The 17,880-nt window shown below is 31.5% G+C and overlaps 1 protein-coding gene across 2 annotated transcripts in view; it reads right to left on the reverse strand.

Annotated features, from left to right (window-relative positions):
- Nucleotides 1-1,106: 1,106 nt before the first annotated feature.
- LOC126770762 (inactive rhomboid protein 1) overlaps nt 1,107-17,880 on the reverse strand; it is a 138,582-nt gene continuing 121,808 nt past the window's right edge. The window contains exons 5-12 of one of the 2 annotated variants that reach the window (XM_050490308.1): nt 12,526-12,690; nt 6,910-7,123; nt 3,615-3,821; nt 3,424-3,444; nt 3,210-3,298; nt 2,809-3,064; nt 2,248-2,502; nt 1,107-1,890 (exon numbers count right to left, since the gene is read on the reverse strand). In XM_050490308.1, coding sequence (XP_050346265.1) covers nt 1,459-1,890; nt 2,248-2,502; nt 2,809-3,064; nt 3,210-3,298; nt 3,424-3,444; nt 3,615-3,821; nt 6,910-7,123; nt 12,526-12,690 — 1,639 coding nt within the window. In that variant the 3' untranslated portion in view covers nt 1,107-1,458. The remainder of the gene's footprint in view (nt 1,891-2,247; nt 2,503-2,808; nt 3,065-3,209; nt 3,299-3,423; nt 3,445-3,614; nt 3,822-6,909; nt 7,124-12,525; nt 12,691-17,880) is intronic. The other variant, XM_050490309.1, reaches the window with a different exon arrangement.

Below are 17,880 nucleotides of genomic sequence, written 5' to 3' on the forward strand. Positions count from 1 at the left end.
CAGAGTTGAATTGGGTCATTCGTCAAAAGAAAACATACATAAGCGAAAAAAAAACACCTTATTTCATCAAGCAAACCTTACATGACATTATTATAGTTTCAATAAAAAAATTTTTGGATTCATTAAATATGTGCAAAATTTTAAACAATTATATTTCTTACCATTTTTATGTCATAACTTATTAAGTAAAAAAAACAATGAAATAAGTTTGCCGTAAAAATGTTTAAAAATGACGTTAAATTTTATTCCCGTAAAAGGCAAGCCAGACAAAAAGTAATTTTATTCTTAATATAAATACAGCTTAAATAGGATTCGTATTGATGTATATTTTACAGATTATATACAAGTAAATTAATAATATACTCATCAAAGTACCATAGAGTACTAACCCATGGGTAATTTATCACATTTAAGTTGGTAAGCCTTGTTCATCTAGAAGCACTGACAACACTAGAACAAGTAATATGGAAAAAAACAATTAAAAGTGCTTCTAGTTAAACTTTATCCACCGTACGTGAAGTTTATAATATTTGTAGCTTCACAATATAATGCAATACAATAAAACGATAACGGATAGTCAATTGATTAAAAAAAATATTTATCGTATAATGATTGTGCTACGTACGATATTTGTGAAAATATAAATCATTCGTAACGTTTTTTACATTCAATTTATTGCAGTCGAACGTGTGTTGAGCATCGCATACTGAGCGTTATAATACTGTGACGTCACAGGGTGGAAATGGCAGTGAAAGCACGTTATCACTACATACGATCAGTTTTGACCACAATTACTGACAATCGTAAAAAATTGTATACAAAATTTGCCGTTAAGAATTTTGTCATTGAAATTATCGACTATCAAGAAAAAAATGTTTTGTGCCTTTGTACAGACAAAACTTAGTGATAGAACAAACATACATTACATTATTAACATTTTAGATTATTTTAATCAATTTAAAAATATATATTGTACAATTAATGATATTATAACAAAATTATGATAATGATAATGGAAATAATTCATTAAAACATGATATAATTTACAATCGTTACACGTTTACAGATCATAAAATAATAATATAATAATAAAATAGCGCCTTCATCAACATCCTCAATGAGATAAAATTTAAAATAATTTTAGTGAATTTGTACACACTTTGAAAAATAAAATATAACTCGACAATAATGTCATGAGATTATAATTATGCACTTGATTTTTGCTTAAATCAGCTTTAACTGTTTTTTCTTTATAGGACGTATGACAACTTTTTTTCCTTATAAGTAAAAACAAAAGCGCAAAACGCTTACGCGTTACTATTATCAATGTTGGACAAAACTGATCGCGTCAGTGACTTATGCTTGTGCGATGCGACGGCAGGCCTTGAAAGACACGGGGCGCGCGTGAAGCGCGGGATGGGGGGGCGGCGGCGGCGGGGGCGCCCGGGCCGCGCGCCGTCATACGCCATCCAGCTGCCGCACCCGCACATCCTGCGATGCACACATGTCCGGCGCAAACGGCAAACATGTGAAATACGCACATGCCGCGCACTCGTATGCCGGTGCGGCGTAAAACAACGCTATTAGCGCACACAGCATCGCCGCCGCCGATACTAGACACACCCACACCAGCACTATCTTCCTCCGTCTCTCGTAAGGCCCGAACGTTATAAAAGGCAGCAGTGCGTACGAGAGCAGAAAACCAAATACGAAACCGAACACATGGGCAAAATTGTCAATCCAAGGCAAAAGGCCTAGAAGAAAGAGAGCTAACGCGATCCCCACAAGCTTCAAGAGAGCACGTCGAGGATGTTTTAGAAGTGGCCATGCGCCAATGACTTCCACTATCAAGCACGCAAGTAGACCAAAATGCGAACCTGCTGGACCCACCTGTAATTTGAAACAAATATGATAATTTAACATCACAAATATTATTTAAATGATGGTTATTTTCTAAAACTTAAAATTCCATAATTCATATTACGTTATATATGTATTTCGAAAAGTTATTTAGAAACGGAAGCTTAATAAGCATTAATACAAACAAGATTTTTCCCGAGATTTTTTTTTTATATTATAAAAACATAGTCCCATACCAACTTGCCGCGAACCACCTTAGACCTTAGACATTACTTTAAATTTTCCGAAGGAATAGTTGCTATCGACGAATTATGACAACCGTTCTTTTCTTTAAATTTTATGTTTATTTCTTATAATATGTATGATAAGCATAGATATAAAACTTACCTCAGCTCTATACGGCTCAAAAATAGCTGACGCCATATTACCAGCAACGCCACTCCCAAGATAAATTACTGCTAATCTGACTGGACCTGCCATCTTCTCCAAGTCTCTCATGAAAAGCCACTGCAGTGCAAGCGTGGCTGCTAAATGTAACAAACCAGCGTGTACAAACAATGAAGTCCATGCACGGTACAACTGGTCAGGACGACGTCTCCGCATAAATGGTAACATACCGCAGACGTCATCTAAACAAGACACCTGAAAATGACAATTATAAATCAATAGATAAGGATTGAAGACGAGAAATTATCAGATCTCTTCCATTTTATTTCTCATTGGTATATTTTTAGGGGTGGCCAAATACGAACCAGCCCATAATGGAACAGATTCTTAAAAAATCAAAAAAGCATTCTTCTTGACATGAATCCCTTTGTTTCTTTCTTTGAGGCTTTGCGTAATATCGGGCACATTAATAAGTTGTTGTTAATGTTAAAAATATCAAAATTTTTTAGCCAATGAAACAAAATATTTTCAAATAAATCATCGTTAGTTTAGTAAACTTACTTGTGAACACAACGAAGCTTCTTCGTGAAAATAACCCTTAACAAAATCGCAGTGCTCTCTCGTAGTGATGACGCACTGGCCGTGTACACCTATACAGCAGGGGTGGCCGATTACTTCGCATGCCATATGCTCTGCCGCGTGACCAGCACGACCGGCAGCAGCTGAACCATCCAAAACAGACTTGCGGCAAATTGGCCATTTTGTTATATCATCTGGCCACTCGTGGGGAGCTATTGATCGCGGTGCTTCACAAAACCTGAAAACAACCAATACATAGTGTATAAGTGTATTGAAATTAAATTTTTTTTGACATCTTTTCAATGATTTTAATACATTCAATAGAGACAAACACTCTATTTCAAACAAGTTCGTTTATGATTATTGATATCTAATCAACTTACTTAGGATCTAATCCACAAACTGAACCGGATATTCGACCACCTGGCCCTGATTCTCCTGAAGACCACTTTTTCCACGTAGATATTGTATTCTGGAAAATATGACCAAAATATAAAATGTAAATTTAAAAATTATAACAAGTAACATAAATTAAGAAATCAGGTTAAAACAACATAAAGAAATTAGGTTAAAATAACAAGAAAATTTAAAACTTACCTTGGACACTAATCCTCTAATCTGAGTGCGTGCGAGTAATTAAACATTAAATAAGTAAAGTATTTAAATTTCAAGTAATAACAATTAACAGTTCAAACAAAAATCGAGGCCACCTTACGCCATGTTTGTTTTAAAAAACATTTTTAGCTCGTTGAAAGACGTATAAAATGTAAGCATACAATGTGACTCACCGAACAATCGGCCTTGGAAGATTGCACACAACCTGAGTCGTCATTTCGTATGCAACATGCCGTATCCCGCTCCCGTCTAGCTGAAGCAGCTATTGCACGCGCGATCCTAGCATCCCTTCTCATACACGGTGCGAATTTTGCTCCTAAATGTATAAGATCTGCTGCTCGAGGTCCAAGCCAAAATGAAGCTGGTTCTTCCCATTCAACCTGATGAAGAAAGATTAAGCAAATTAAAAACATATAAGTAATAGTAATTTATTAATTTAAGCAGAATAAAACCGTTTGATAAATTTTATAAAAGGTAATAATTAGGAACTTTACTTATTATTCATACTCAGTCCATTGTCATTAATTAATTACCACTTTTTAATTAAAAACTGGTTCGGATAAAGTTTTTGTTACTTTAAAGTAAATTAAATTAATAAAGTGCGGTCATTCATGTTTAAAGATGGTATCACTAGGTTAGCTGAAAAAAACCTAGACAAAGGGTTGCATACAAAGCCTATGTGACCTAGATCCCACTCACTCGTTAATACTCTTACTTTGTCGTGACGACCTTCCACCTACCGCAGTGAAAGCTTTGTATTTGTTAATTGCTCATTATTATACGACACGAATAGTTTTTATTCGACTACTAATTTTTACATGCAACTACACTGACATCTATTACCTACACTTTTATTACAGCTTTATATAATAAACTTATCGTTTCAACCAAACAACAACGTCTCACACCAAATTCTTTATTCGAGAAGATTTGTAAAAAAGCTTCTGATTTGTCATTTCACAAAATTAATTTAATGTAAAGCTATAACTGGTTTAGAATGTAGATCTACTGAAGATATTGAGTTTGTTGTCAGTTATTGTTAAGTGCATTCAATATTTATAATTAAATCCTGCTTAGAGGCAATAATTCCTGCCTTTTTTTAATTTTTTTTTTAAACATATATCCCGTTTATCCAAAAAAAATGAACTAAATAAGTTGGATATCAACTTATTAATGTGCAAATGTAAAAATGTATTTAGCATCATGTGATATAATCGTTTACTCCATATACCCAATACCCCAGGATGGTATGTACTTAGCAGAATCAAATCATCAAAATACCGAAATATTATTTTAATACATAATAATATGTAAATACAAAGTTACGAAACCGTAAATACGGCTTCGATAAAAAATATCACAAGAGAAGTTCCGCTCCAAGGCCCAAACAAAAGCCAAAACAACTCTTTTTTTTTGTAGTTTGATATTGTCTTTTTTTTTATAGAATAGGAAGGTGGACGAGCATATGGGCCACCTGATGGTAAGTGGTCACCAAACACCCTTAGACATTGGCATTGTAAGAAATGTCAACCATCGCTTATAGCCAATGCGCCACCAATCTTGGGAACTCTTGTACCTGTAATTACACTGGCTCACTCAACCTTCAAACCGAAACACAACAATATCAAGTATTGCTGTTTTGCGGTAGAATATCTGATGAGTGGGTGGTACCTACCCAGACGAGCTTGCACAAAGCCCTACCACCAGTATAGTTACCCAAAGTTATATTTTGTAAGACATAATACTATATAAATAACTAAAATACAAATCACACAGTATTTTTTGGCTGTCTAAATTTTCTAATTAGTTAGTTCTAGTATAGCTGAGATTTTCCGTTAAAGATGATAAATGAGAAGTCCATTGAAGCTTCGAAAATTAAAGTGATTTTTAAAATTCTGAATGACTGCTAATACTTTCATAATAAAATTTTTTGAGAAATTTATAGTGAGGAAAGTTTTTTTTATTTTAAATGAGAAAAGAAGATGAGTAAGCAATACCATAATCAACTAATAACACCAAAATAAAAAAGAATATTATTTAGTTATATACCTTAAAAAAATATTTATTACGGATCTTAAAATATTATTGTATTAAAGGAAACTTATTGAATTCCTTGACTTTAAAATACGTTATAAAGCGATTACTGAACTCGTATAAAACTGTATGTTCAATGTTTCATAAATACGATTAATACACTAAATGTGACTATGATGTAATAAAATAGATATAGTTTTTAATTTTATTTAAGTTTCGAAAACACGCTTCTTATATCAGCCATATGCTGATAATAATCAATAAAAAATAACATTGGATTATTACTGCAATTATTTCATATAAATATTCCATATATAAAGTTGATAGTTGTCAAGACAAAGAAAATCGTTAAGCCGTTCCAATTTTTTTTAATTAGTTTTTTTTAATCTTTATTCAATAAAGAAGCATTAGACTTGTATTGTCCATACACATTAGTTAACAAATTCGTGTAACCAAAATAAAGACCTCAGTAAATTAACCTTTTAGTGTATAGCATATTTTGTATACTTTCCAAAAATCTGTTGCTAACAATGCTTTTAACTATTGGAGATATTATAAATTTGGTAAATAACATACAAAACTATATAATACAATCTTCAAGTTGGAGTTTGCAAATCACGACAATTCTATTCAGATGTGAGCATTGGCTTAGTAGATATTTTAAATATTAAAATATTATTTTGAACATACAGATTTTTTTTCAAAGTTGATTTTTTAAATTAAAATACGTAATTAAATTCGTAATTTCTTTACGTTTATTATTTAATATATTTTTTACATAGCATATCAGAGATCAGCTAGTCTTGCCAAACCGTCTGGAAATATGTTTAACGAATAGAACGAGTTGAGTTGCCCTACTTATTCTGTTTGCATTAAACCTAAGGTAATGTGTTTTGTCTAAAAGCTTTGCGTTGTTAACGTGAGCTATTTAAAACTATACGAAGAAATAACTTCTAAATAGCGGTTTCATTTCTCCCTAGAGATGTCTATTCCTTTCCTAAAGTTCTCTTACAATCTTGAACCTTATGTATCTCTTATATAACAAGCACTTTTTTAATACCAAAATTGCAATGTTATGTTTTTATTAAATTCGAGAAAAGAAGAACTTAAACTTAAATGGTAATCCACAAAAACTTTTGAACAAATATTCGAAGCTAAATAATTGTCAGTACTAATGAGTATGCAATGCGCAATAGTACATTTCACATTACAGATACAGATTCTATATTATAAATTAATGATTAAATTTTTTTTTAGTTTTTATATTTTAACATATTTTCAGCGTAATAAAACAAAATGTTTACTTTAATTTCTTTTTTGAATACTGAATAACAAAATAAAAACTTTAACTAGTTACTTACTGTTGTGTTAGCAAATGTTATAGAAATAAATATTGTTATTCTTTATTTATAAAATGACGTCTAAAAACTTTACCTGTTGTAAACTGAGGCTCTTCACTAGGACTTGTCCTGAATGTGTGTGTCTTCCGAAGCCGACTGGACCGAACCCGTAGCATAGAAGTGAAAGAAGCAACACCAGCGTCTGTACCGTACTAACCCACCACGTAAAATATGGCCTGTAGTCCGTTAGTTCGTCTAATTGCTGAACAATCTCTTCCTGATGCGTCACAGATTTGCGAAGGGATCGACTGTGAATAACATTGATTTAAATTATTAGATTTTTGATTGTGTTATGTCAATATATTTCCAAAAAATTAATACAATTATACAGTAACGGTAACAGTAACATTCTCATATATATATATATATAACTTTACATATACGATAGCAACGTAGTGTTTAATACATCAAACACTATAAAAGACTAGGAGCTAAAGTAAATAATTGTGTATCATCAAATAATCCCAGATATTGCCGGTTCAAACCAAAGCACCATTAAGTTTCTATGTGTTTAATTTACTAATTACCAAAAACAAATATATTTATTCCATGACTAATCTATACATATAAAGATAAGATTTTTTTTGATGGTTTATATGCGCTAAATAAAAAATCCACCAGTTCAACTTGAAAAGAAATGCTATATAACATCACACTACAATGTACGGGGCGGGACAGTAACATATTTAACGTACGTGAAACTCACAGCAGTTAGTCCAATAAATAATTATAAGATACAACAAAATGCTTAAATATTGTAGCTAAAAACTTTTTATAATAGTTAACACTTAAAACATAATCCGTAGGTATCATAAATAAAATAAGCATTCCATTTTAAAGTAGCTACAATTAAATATTTTATATAAGTAATACCGCTGAGATCGAAAGAGAGAAAATCGCGAAATACCATCTCATAAATAACACCCAATGCCATGTCCACGAGGTATTAATTTAAAAATCCATTACATAAAGTTAAAATGGGAGTTTCTGGTAAGCAGGGAAATATATTGAGGCCACAGGTGAATTATGACAAGAACCAACCACTCGTTTCTATGTAAGTTAATTATACAATTTCCCTTTAAATATATCACATTGAATATGTTTTGTTATCGATATAGATGTTTAATTATACTTTTACATCTGGTTTAGATTCACAAATATATAAATGATATTATACTGCTGGTTTCTACGACGTTGTTCCATTGCAGAATTGCGGGTTACCTGCTACGAATTTGAAAGCTTCCTAACGCATATTTTTAAACAGCTTTAGAATTTGTTATATATGGGCTTGTCACTATTTTATATTTTGAGCAAAACATATCTACCTAGCATAATAAACGTGAAGTTTTTGTATGCATTTTAGTATTAAAACTTTTTGCTACAAGGATTTTTTTATATGTATTATATTTCCACACACCTTTTACACGTGCTTACATGTTTTAATTACCAAGCAGCAACGCAATCTACATTTAAAAATTACTAATTGATGATGATATAGTATTAATATGGAAATATTCGTTATAGTATTCATGTGTAAAAATTTCATTTGAATCGACTTAAAGGATTTGAAAATGCAACCATCTTATTACGTTTTGAAATATCAAAAGTCAAAAAGGATATTTTGTATCTCGTTTCTCAGCTACTATCCACAACAAAGCTAATAAGCTTCACGCTGTTCAAGTCCCAAACTTTTCATTATTTATAAAACTAACAAACAACAGAAACTTGTTCGTGTTCAAAGAATACGTAATAACTTCTATGCGGTTAAAGAAAATGAAGCAAGTTATGAAATTAAAAGTAGATTTTCATTTTGTGAAATCCTTAAAGTACTTAGTATTGCAATACGAACATCTCAAGCGTAATTTCGTTTATTAAATTTACCTTAATACATAATTATATTTTACCACTCACTGTTTATTCTTATTATTGATCACCAAATAGCAATTCGTAATACTATGAGTTGAGTGAGTGAGACAATGTAATTAATTGTGCCTGACCATGGACACGCCATCTTAGATCGACAATGTAAGAAGTGGATATTTCTTATTGCGATGCAATGTCTATGGACAATGGACCACTTACCATTAGATGGTCCATTTTTTCATAAAAAACTTTTTGTTCAAATTTTTAATTCGTATTAAGAACTTGTTTTGCTTAATATATTATTTAAAAGGGTAAAATTTGTAAATACTTTAACTATATTAACATTAAATAACACTATACGAGGATTTATTTTCTTGATAAACATATATATCTTCGTAATAACATATTTTATTTTGGGAAAAGTAAAACATATAATTTCTTATTGTCCCTCTTTGAAATAAATTACGTCGGAACCGTTAGCTTAATTTTAAAAGGCTGATCCGTTATTTCTAAATATTAATAAATACATTATATATTGAGACAGCCTCGTTGGGTTAGCGGCAAACTTCTAAAACCGCAGATTCTTAGGTTCAAAACGCAGCTCGATAAAAAGTTACTAAGATCTTCTATCTCAGCGAAATGATAATGCAATTGTGCTTGCGCACACACTAGTGCACTGCACACCTGCGTAATTGGTTAGTCTCCCTAGAGTATGGCTGGCCGATATACATTAGAAGGATATAATATAGTTAAAGTACTTAAATTTGTCCAAGCAAAACAACCTACCTAGATAATAAATAAGAATTAACGGCCTTAGGTTATAAATGTTGTTTAGCAGTAATCAGTTTTTAGCTATACCGCCAAGCAACGTTTTTATGTAAAGCTTTAAATCTTTACATTTATCATCCAAATCATTAGTCACAACTACAAGCTCATAATAAATAAAATCGATGCTGAAATTAATAACCTCTATATAATTTCAATGTATAATCAAAACGTATTCGTTTGAATGCAATGCATAAAATTTATTTCCATTTTGATTAGTATAGCATTAAACTAAATACGTTTCGTGCAAAATATGAAAAAATAAATATTATGCAAACATCAGGTGAGCTTCATAGACGGCTAAGCTCTTTGCGGAGCTCTTTAATAATTATGACGTGGATCGATAGCTCAACGAGTCTCTATCCAACGAGTAATCCTGAAAATGATTCGCCCCCAACCGCAGACAGCGTTCTTTTTTATTTGTATAAAAGGTAGTTTTCAGATGAACAATGAACTCTAGTTTTTATTTACAGAGAGTTTTCAACAACACTAAATGGGCAAATGTATATGAGAGAAAGAATAAAATTTAAAAATCAGATACCGTAAAAAACAGAATACAGAATTAGCTATTTTAATCGAAAACCAAAGCATAATACTAGAACTGCATTGGTTTTATTTTATCTCGATGCTTGACCAGACCGTTATATTATGTTGATAACCAACGTAAGGTTATATGGTATTTTAATTTCTATTCTTAAACACTCTTTAAGCATAATAATTATTGTCGCATGTTACTTTATGTCACTTTAAACATTTCATATGCTTATTCTACGACGAGTACTTTCGCAGAGTGGCGGTTTTTAGTCGAATTAAAACTTTCTACTAAAAGTAGCATACATAAGTTACAAAACTTTAACTAAAAGCTTACTTAAATTGTGATAATAATCTTGCATTATACTAATATTACATTATTGACTAAATGTAAAACAGTTTTCTCAGACCACAACTAGATTAGCTTGTATATATAAACGAAAAAAAAACTTTCAAACAATTTTGAAAATCACAGAAAATGCACTAAAAATTTTATAAGACTGAGTACTGAGAATACAATTGGTGAGTACAATAGTATTGTACTTTCTACGTTCACTAACAATATGATCGACTCCACAATCAATGGTAGCTTTTAATTTAATTTTATCTTAATTCAACAGCGGTGTCGATTCAGCAGCATCGTGAGAATCTATTCGAATAATGTACATTTTGATTTGTAAATAAAGGTATAATCAGAATTTCTGAAGGTACTAAGAATAAATAAATAAATCAACTGTCTATGATATTCATTATTTTCGCATAAAGATAAAAAATGGGTCAACATGAGGAAATAACATAACGAACAAAACTACATTGAAATAATAGTATCGTGTCAGATAAATAGACAGATTAAACAAAAACCGATAGTTGATTGAATATGATGGATGAAGCAAAAATTTATTGGAATAATATAAATATCCATTTATGTATATATTTTTTTTCAATATCATATATAGTGATTAAATACGGCACTAAGAACAGGAACGATGTATAAGTATTTAATATATTTTTTTAAATAGCATCGTTATATAAACTGTACATAGATATGATAAGTAATCTCTTATATGAAGAGAGTTTAGGAACTTATTCTACCACACTGCTCCACTGTAGATTGATGGTCACACTTGACTGAATTTCATTCACTAATTTCTTTTATCGCAAATCAATATATATTAATCAATTTAAAAATTATATAATTAAAAGTGAATGGCTTTTGTCCTTGCATTTGAACCTGTCAACTTCTGTTTATATTTACGTATACCCGTCCACTGGTCTATCCAGGCATTTACAATGTGCTACAACAATTTAATATTAAAACTGATTACGGTAGCACTCAGAAACATGGAGTGCACTGAGCTGCATTTGAATCATGTAATCATAGTCACTTAGTCGCTTACAACAAAGTAGAATCCGTAATGTCCTACATATATCCATTAATAATTCAGTCTTAAAAATCAATACTAGTGCTGTATTTTCAGTTTGCTTATCATATATAAGCTTATCATATATAAGCCGCGATGGCCTAGTGGTAAGAACGCGTGAATCTTAAGCGATGATCGTGGGTTCAAACCTGGGCAAGCACCACTGAATTTTCATGTGCTTAATTTGTGTTTATAATTCATCTCGTGCTTAACGGTGAAGGAAAACATCGTGAGGAAACCTGCATGTGTCTAATTTCATTGAAATTCTGCCACATGTGTATTCTACCAACCCGCATTGGAGCAGCGTGGTGGAATAAGCTCCAAACCTTCTCCTCAAAAGGGAGAGGAGGCCTTAGCCCAGCAGTGGGACATTAACAGGCTGTTACTGTGTACTGTATCATATATATATTAATATTTTGTAATAAAAATATATAAAGTAATAAGTATTGTATATTTTTAAAGCAATATATTACATCTACGGAAAGCCGTAGACATATTGGTAAAGACCAATTAATTTTGTTTAAGGGGATGTTTAGGTAATTATATTGTGTCTTCTTATTTCAAATGTCAGAAATATAAGTCTGTGTTTAACAAAACAGCTAGGTAACTAATGACACAAGACACAATACTTATTACATTAAAGTATTATTAAACGAAGAAATTATTCAAATTATAAGTAAATGTTTTTGGAATCTATCGGCCTTGCTTATAAACGTTGCTTAGAGGCTGTTCAGTTAAGCATTGTTCAGTTAACACTGATTTCGCTCATTCTGTCACATATTGACATTCGAAATAAGAAGCATCGTTTAACTAATCATGTGTCAAGCAATGCTCATAAGTAAGGTAAGTATTTATATATTATTTACTAAATTAGTAATATATTAACCATCAACAAAGTACTGGCTTCACAAATTCGTGTAAATCAACTTTATCCGCAAAATGTAATCGAAGCAATTTCATAAAGTAGTGATAATGCTGCACAATGAAGTTTAATAAATTAACAGACGTACCGGAAAAATCTGCCAACAACGCCCATCCCAAACTGCCTTCTATTTGAATTGTCTGCCAAGGGTTCAAGCATGGGGGTATGGATGCGAACGCCACCCGCACCCCACTGTACACTCCTCTCTGGCCTTCTGTATTCCACGCTTGACGACCGGATTGGAGAACGGGCACTGTAAATCATAAATTAATGTTAAAGTAAATCATATTTTAAAGAGATTCTTGATAATATAGTTAGATGGAAATTTTTTCGTTATCATATTAATTTTACTAGTAAGAAAACTAAAAGATGAAAATATGAACTTGTCATCAGATTCTTTTTTAAGTTAAAAATATACAAATATCTATGTAAGTATGTAAGCTTCTGAAAAAAGTTACAAAGTATGTTTAAATTATATTTAAACTTTTTAAAGTTACTTAATCCATAATAAAAATAACTGAACGAGGGATTTAGTCATATAACGAAATCCATACGGACGAAACTGCAGGTTCTTAAGAAATTTACACTATATAGGTTTATTATAATAGGTACTGGTAATATAAATGTATAATGTATATACAATACATTATACATTAATATTACCTATTATATTATATTATTATACGGCATGTCTGAAGGCTTATAAAAAGCTTATAGGCTTATGCGTTTTGGAATCGCTAGCCTAAACTAAGAACCACTCGATCAAAGTCGAGCCGCTTTTGATCCTAAAAACTACATTTGCGCAGCCACGCATGTCTTATTTCTACTGACAACTTAGATCGCGCTTTAAGAATTCGAATAAAATAAGGTTGGATAGCATAGTAAAAGTCATAAATAATATGTAATACGATTTATACCAAATCTGCGAAGTCACGTTATTTTGTTCGTCTAAAATATATTAACGTATATTAAAAAACTTCTATTATATAACAAGGGAGCAACAAACTAGATTTGATTTGACTTGAAAATACTTAAAATGCACTGAATTATAAAACTGACCTTTTTGACCTTGAGTTTTTTTAAAACTTTGCTGTTATTAAAACGCTTCTAACAAATAAAAGCGACGATTTTTTATTTTTATTTACTTCAAATAGTATTTTACAAACAATACTAATATTTTTTGTTTTTTAAAAGAGTTGTGATCAATTGGACATACTTGTTTCATTGTGACCCTTATTAATAAGATATCAAATCATTGATAAAGAATACTGAAGTATCTTTCGTCATTATAATTCTTAATTTAATGTATAATTAAATTTTACAAGCGTTGGAAATAGTAATGCCATGGCGACTACACTCAAGGGAGGCTAACCAACTACGCAGGACATATTATAGTTCACAAATGTAATGTCACAAACACAGGTGCACTCTCTATTCGCCCACTCTCATAATCGATCAAATCTCAAAATCAAATCCGAAACGACCGAGATAAGTTTAGGAGCGACGAAAAGTTTAGGCTTTGCTTGTATTTCAAGGCACGCGAGTGCACTTCCAACTTCTAGACTCTGGGCTTTTTCGAAAGAAAATTCCAATAACTTTTATCGGTTCGACCTGAGGTCCGAACCCAGGATCGCTGGATATATGGCCATATATTTAGCAACTACACCAACGAGGCAGTCAAAATCTGCACGTTCCATCAACTCACTAAAACAGTGATATAATAAGCTCAAAGCTTCTCCATATTAGCCGTTACTTTTATAATGCAATATAGCAAAATTATTGAAAACTTATTTCCGCTAACGTGCCACGTGCCCACGTGCTACCACTTCTCTATACCTCTAACAACGTATATGTAAGCTTTCATGACGATTGGTTGAAACAAAGAAAGCAAATAAGACGCTGGAGAGAGTCTGCTCAAGAAACGCTTCTCGAAAAGTAGAGTTTTAGGAGAGAATTTAAGTGACTCTATTATTTACTATTCTTTTTTGCTGGAAGTGGTAGATTTATCTTTAAGTCATCTGTTAAATTCATTTCAATACTGCTCGTAAGAGCTTACTCGATTGTATATTTTAATTTGTATGTTATAGTTTAAATTAGCATGAAAAAAGTTACTTTGGTCATCGAATAAATCAATAAAAGACAAAAACAAATACTTCGCTCGTATATTGGATATGTGTAAAGTATGTACATATGTTACATATATTAAAGATTCAAGGCGGAGTAGTTTTTGACATTATGCATATAATATTAGTTGGTCCAATGATTTAATCTCCTATTCAAAGACCCTTGTCACAGAGATTTGGGTAAACTGATATATCTGACAGAGTCGCTATATATACACAGATTTAAATCAAAATCAGCATCAACGTTTTCGCCTCATCTTTCATCTTATTATATTTTATGCGATTCAAGTATTTTAACATATTTTTAAAGTAGTTAGTATTCGTTAATAAATATTAATTTTATGGCTGTATACTTTAAATCATTGACTATATAAAACAAACAATTATTTTATATACATAATATATTATTAAATAGGCTAATTACTTAATAATTATTTTTAACGAAGACGTAACGTGTATCTACGTCATTATCATCTTTTGATGGTATCAAAATTGTTACTTACACAGGAAATTGAATTTTGTTACATATCAATTATAGTTGTTTTCATTTATCTTTATTGTAATTGAAATACATTAAACAGGTATTACAAACATTAAAAAAACTTGCTACCAAAATTAATAATGTAAAATATCCGAGATTCTAATAACATTCATAACGGAGTTTTTTTGCTAAAAGAATGGCCTTCACTTTGTGAAAGACTCCCTTGAGACACATAAAAACAAAACACATCTTAGCACTATATTATATTTAAATTATTACAAGTAGGATAAAACGCATATTTCAATAACTCAAACGTAATATCAAATGTAATATTTTAATGATCGAAAAGGCCTTATCAATTTCAACGCAATTGTAAATAAAGTTTATAAGTAAGTTTGTATAATTGCTTATGCCCTCGTTAAGGGGTTTATTTACTATAGTAATAAATTAAATGTCAATATAATTAATTCGCGAGAAATGTATGTTTTGGTAACCACGTTAATTGTATAAAACAAATTTATGCGATCATCCAGTACGAAGTTTGAACAACTGTTACCTATTGATATCAATATATCATTAAATAGTTTAGATTATGACTAAATTTATAACATAAACTACAAAATTAAGAGACAATTTTTTTTTTTTAAATAACTGTAGTAATTCAATATCTTACACTTATTTTTGTATTACTTTAATTAGTACGTCTTTTTTTTTTAATATCCCTTTTATTATTTAAATGTTTCTTGTTTTTTTGGGTTAGTTTAATAGCTTGTTATAATAGTTCTATAGTTTATGGATACTTGTTGTGTAATTATTCATAATACTGATGTATGTTTTAGTTTTTTTTTTTATTGTTTTCTTTACCGTGTCACTTAAATCTTTAAAATTGTATCCACTCCTATTGTTTATTATGATTGGTATTTTCAATATTAATTTTAAAATGCTATCTCACATACTGCTGGCGGGTTAGAGAATATGCTTTGGTTAGAACTTATATATATATATATATATATATATTTAATTATTATTATTTTTAGTATTTTATACATACATATAATAGTTGGTTGTTAATATAACCAGCATGATTTCAAACACTCTCAGTTTAAGCGACTCGAATGACAATAGTGAGTATCTTAGTGACGCAGTGCCCTCTAGTGATGATAGTTTTCATAGTGCTTCTCTTCCTCTAAACTCTCTTTTAGATTCAACTTTCTCCGGTTTCACTAGAAATTTTAATGTAGTGCATATAAATGCACAGAGTATACCTTCTCATTACCCCGATTTCCTGTCTTCCTTCGATAGTAAAAATATTCATGCCGTCCTAGTATCCGAATCTTTTCTGAAACCCTGCTTACCTTCAACTTCTTACTGTTTGCCTGGCTTTCATCTGATCCGGAATGATCGGACCGGTAAAGGTGGTGGTGGAGTGGCAATATATCTCCGTAGTCATATCCCCTTTACTATTTTAAATAAATCTCCTACACAATACTGTGAGTCATCTGAACATATTTTTATTGAAGTCTAATTCGGCCATCTCAAACTACTACTGGGTGTTTTTTATAGTCCATCCCTTACTATTAATTATTTTGATAATTTTGAAAATTTGTTGGAACTATTTAGTGCGTCTGTTGATCACACAATCATTATGGGAGATTTTAATACTTGTTTAATTAAAGATGATCAACGCGCCAAACGTTTTAAAAATATAATTAATAGCTGTAACCTTAATGTACTTCATACAAACGCAACTCATTTTTTTCCGAATTCTTTGCCATCGCTGTTGGACTTAATGGTTGTTTCCTCGCCTAGTCATGTTGATGAGCATGGTCAGCTTCCCGCTGAAGCCTTTTCTTACCATGACTTAATTTATTTATCCTATAGGATACGGCCTCCGCGGGCTAAGCCCACCATAGTCATGGGGCGAAATTACCAGAATTTGAATACTCCCAATTTTATGGCTGATCTAAACAATATCGACTAGACCGCAATATATAATGCCAGCTCAATAGACGATAAAATGAGTATATTTAATTCCCTATTAAATGATCTATTGGATGTACATGCCCCTTTGAGACCTATCAAGCTTAAGCACCTACCGGCTCCTTGGCTAACTCAGGACATTAAAGCACTCATGGCAAAGCGTAATGCTGCGAAAGCTAGATACAAAAGAAATGCGACAAACAATAACCTTTTAAAATATAAGCAGCTGCGAAATCGTTGCAGTATGCTTTGTCGTGATGCTCAGCGTAAGTTTATTACTAATGCTATCGAAAAAAGCGGAACATCTAGGATATGGCAGTTTTTGAGATCATTGGGGATAGGGCGTCAGCGGGAAACGTTTCCTGCCAATTTCAATCTAGATGATCTTAATAAACATTTTATTTCCTCTTCCTCTCTAAACAATCAGTACAAATCCATCACACTCAACTATCTCCATTCCTTGCCAATCCCTAGCTAGCCTCCTTTCCAATTCAGTCCTGTTACCATGGGAGAATTAAAAAAACACATCCTATGCATCAAATCTGATGCAATCGGTTGTGACGGAATTAGTCGAAAACTTATACTTCTTACCCTTAACAGTTTATTGCCTACTTTATGCCATATATTTAACTATTCTTTATAACATGGTACCTTCCCTTCTGTATGGCGTAAAGCTCTCGTGATTCCTATTCCCAAAGTTTCCAATCCTTTGCTTCCTTCTCATTTTAGACCTATTTCTGTTCTTCCATTTCTTTCAAAGGTGTTAGAGCGTGTTGTTCACTCTCAACTAAACCAATTCCTCACTATTAATAAAATCCCGTGCCCTTTTCAATCTGGGTTTAGATTAGGCCATAGTACA

The sequence above is a fragment of the Nymphalis io genome, chromosome 9, assembly GCF_905147045.1.
Source record: "Nymphalis io chromosome 9, ilAglIoxx1.1, whole genome shotgun sequence".
Classification (NCBI taxonomy): Eukaryota; Metazoa; Arthropoda; class Insecta; order Lepidoptera; family Nymphalidae; genus Nymphalis; species Nymphalis io.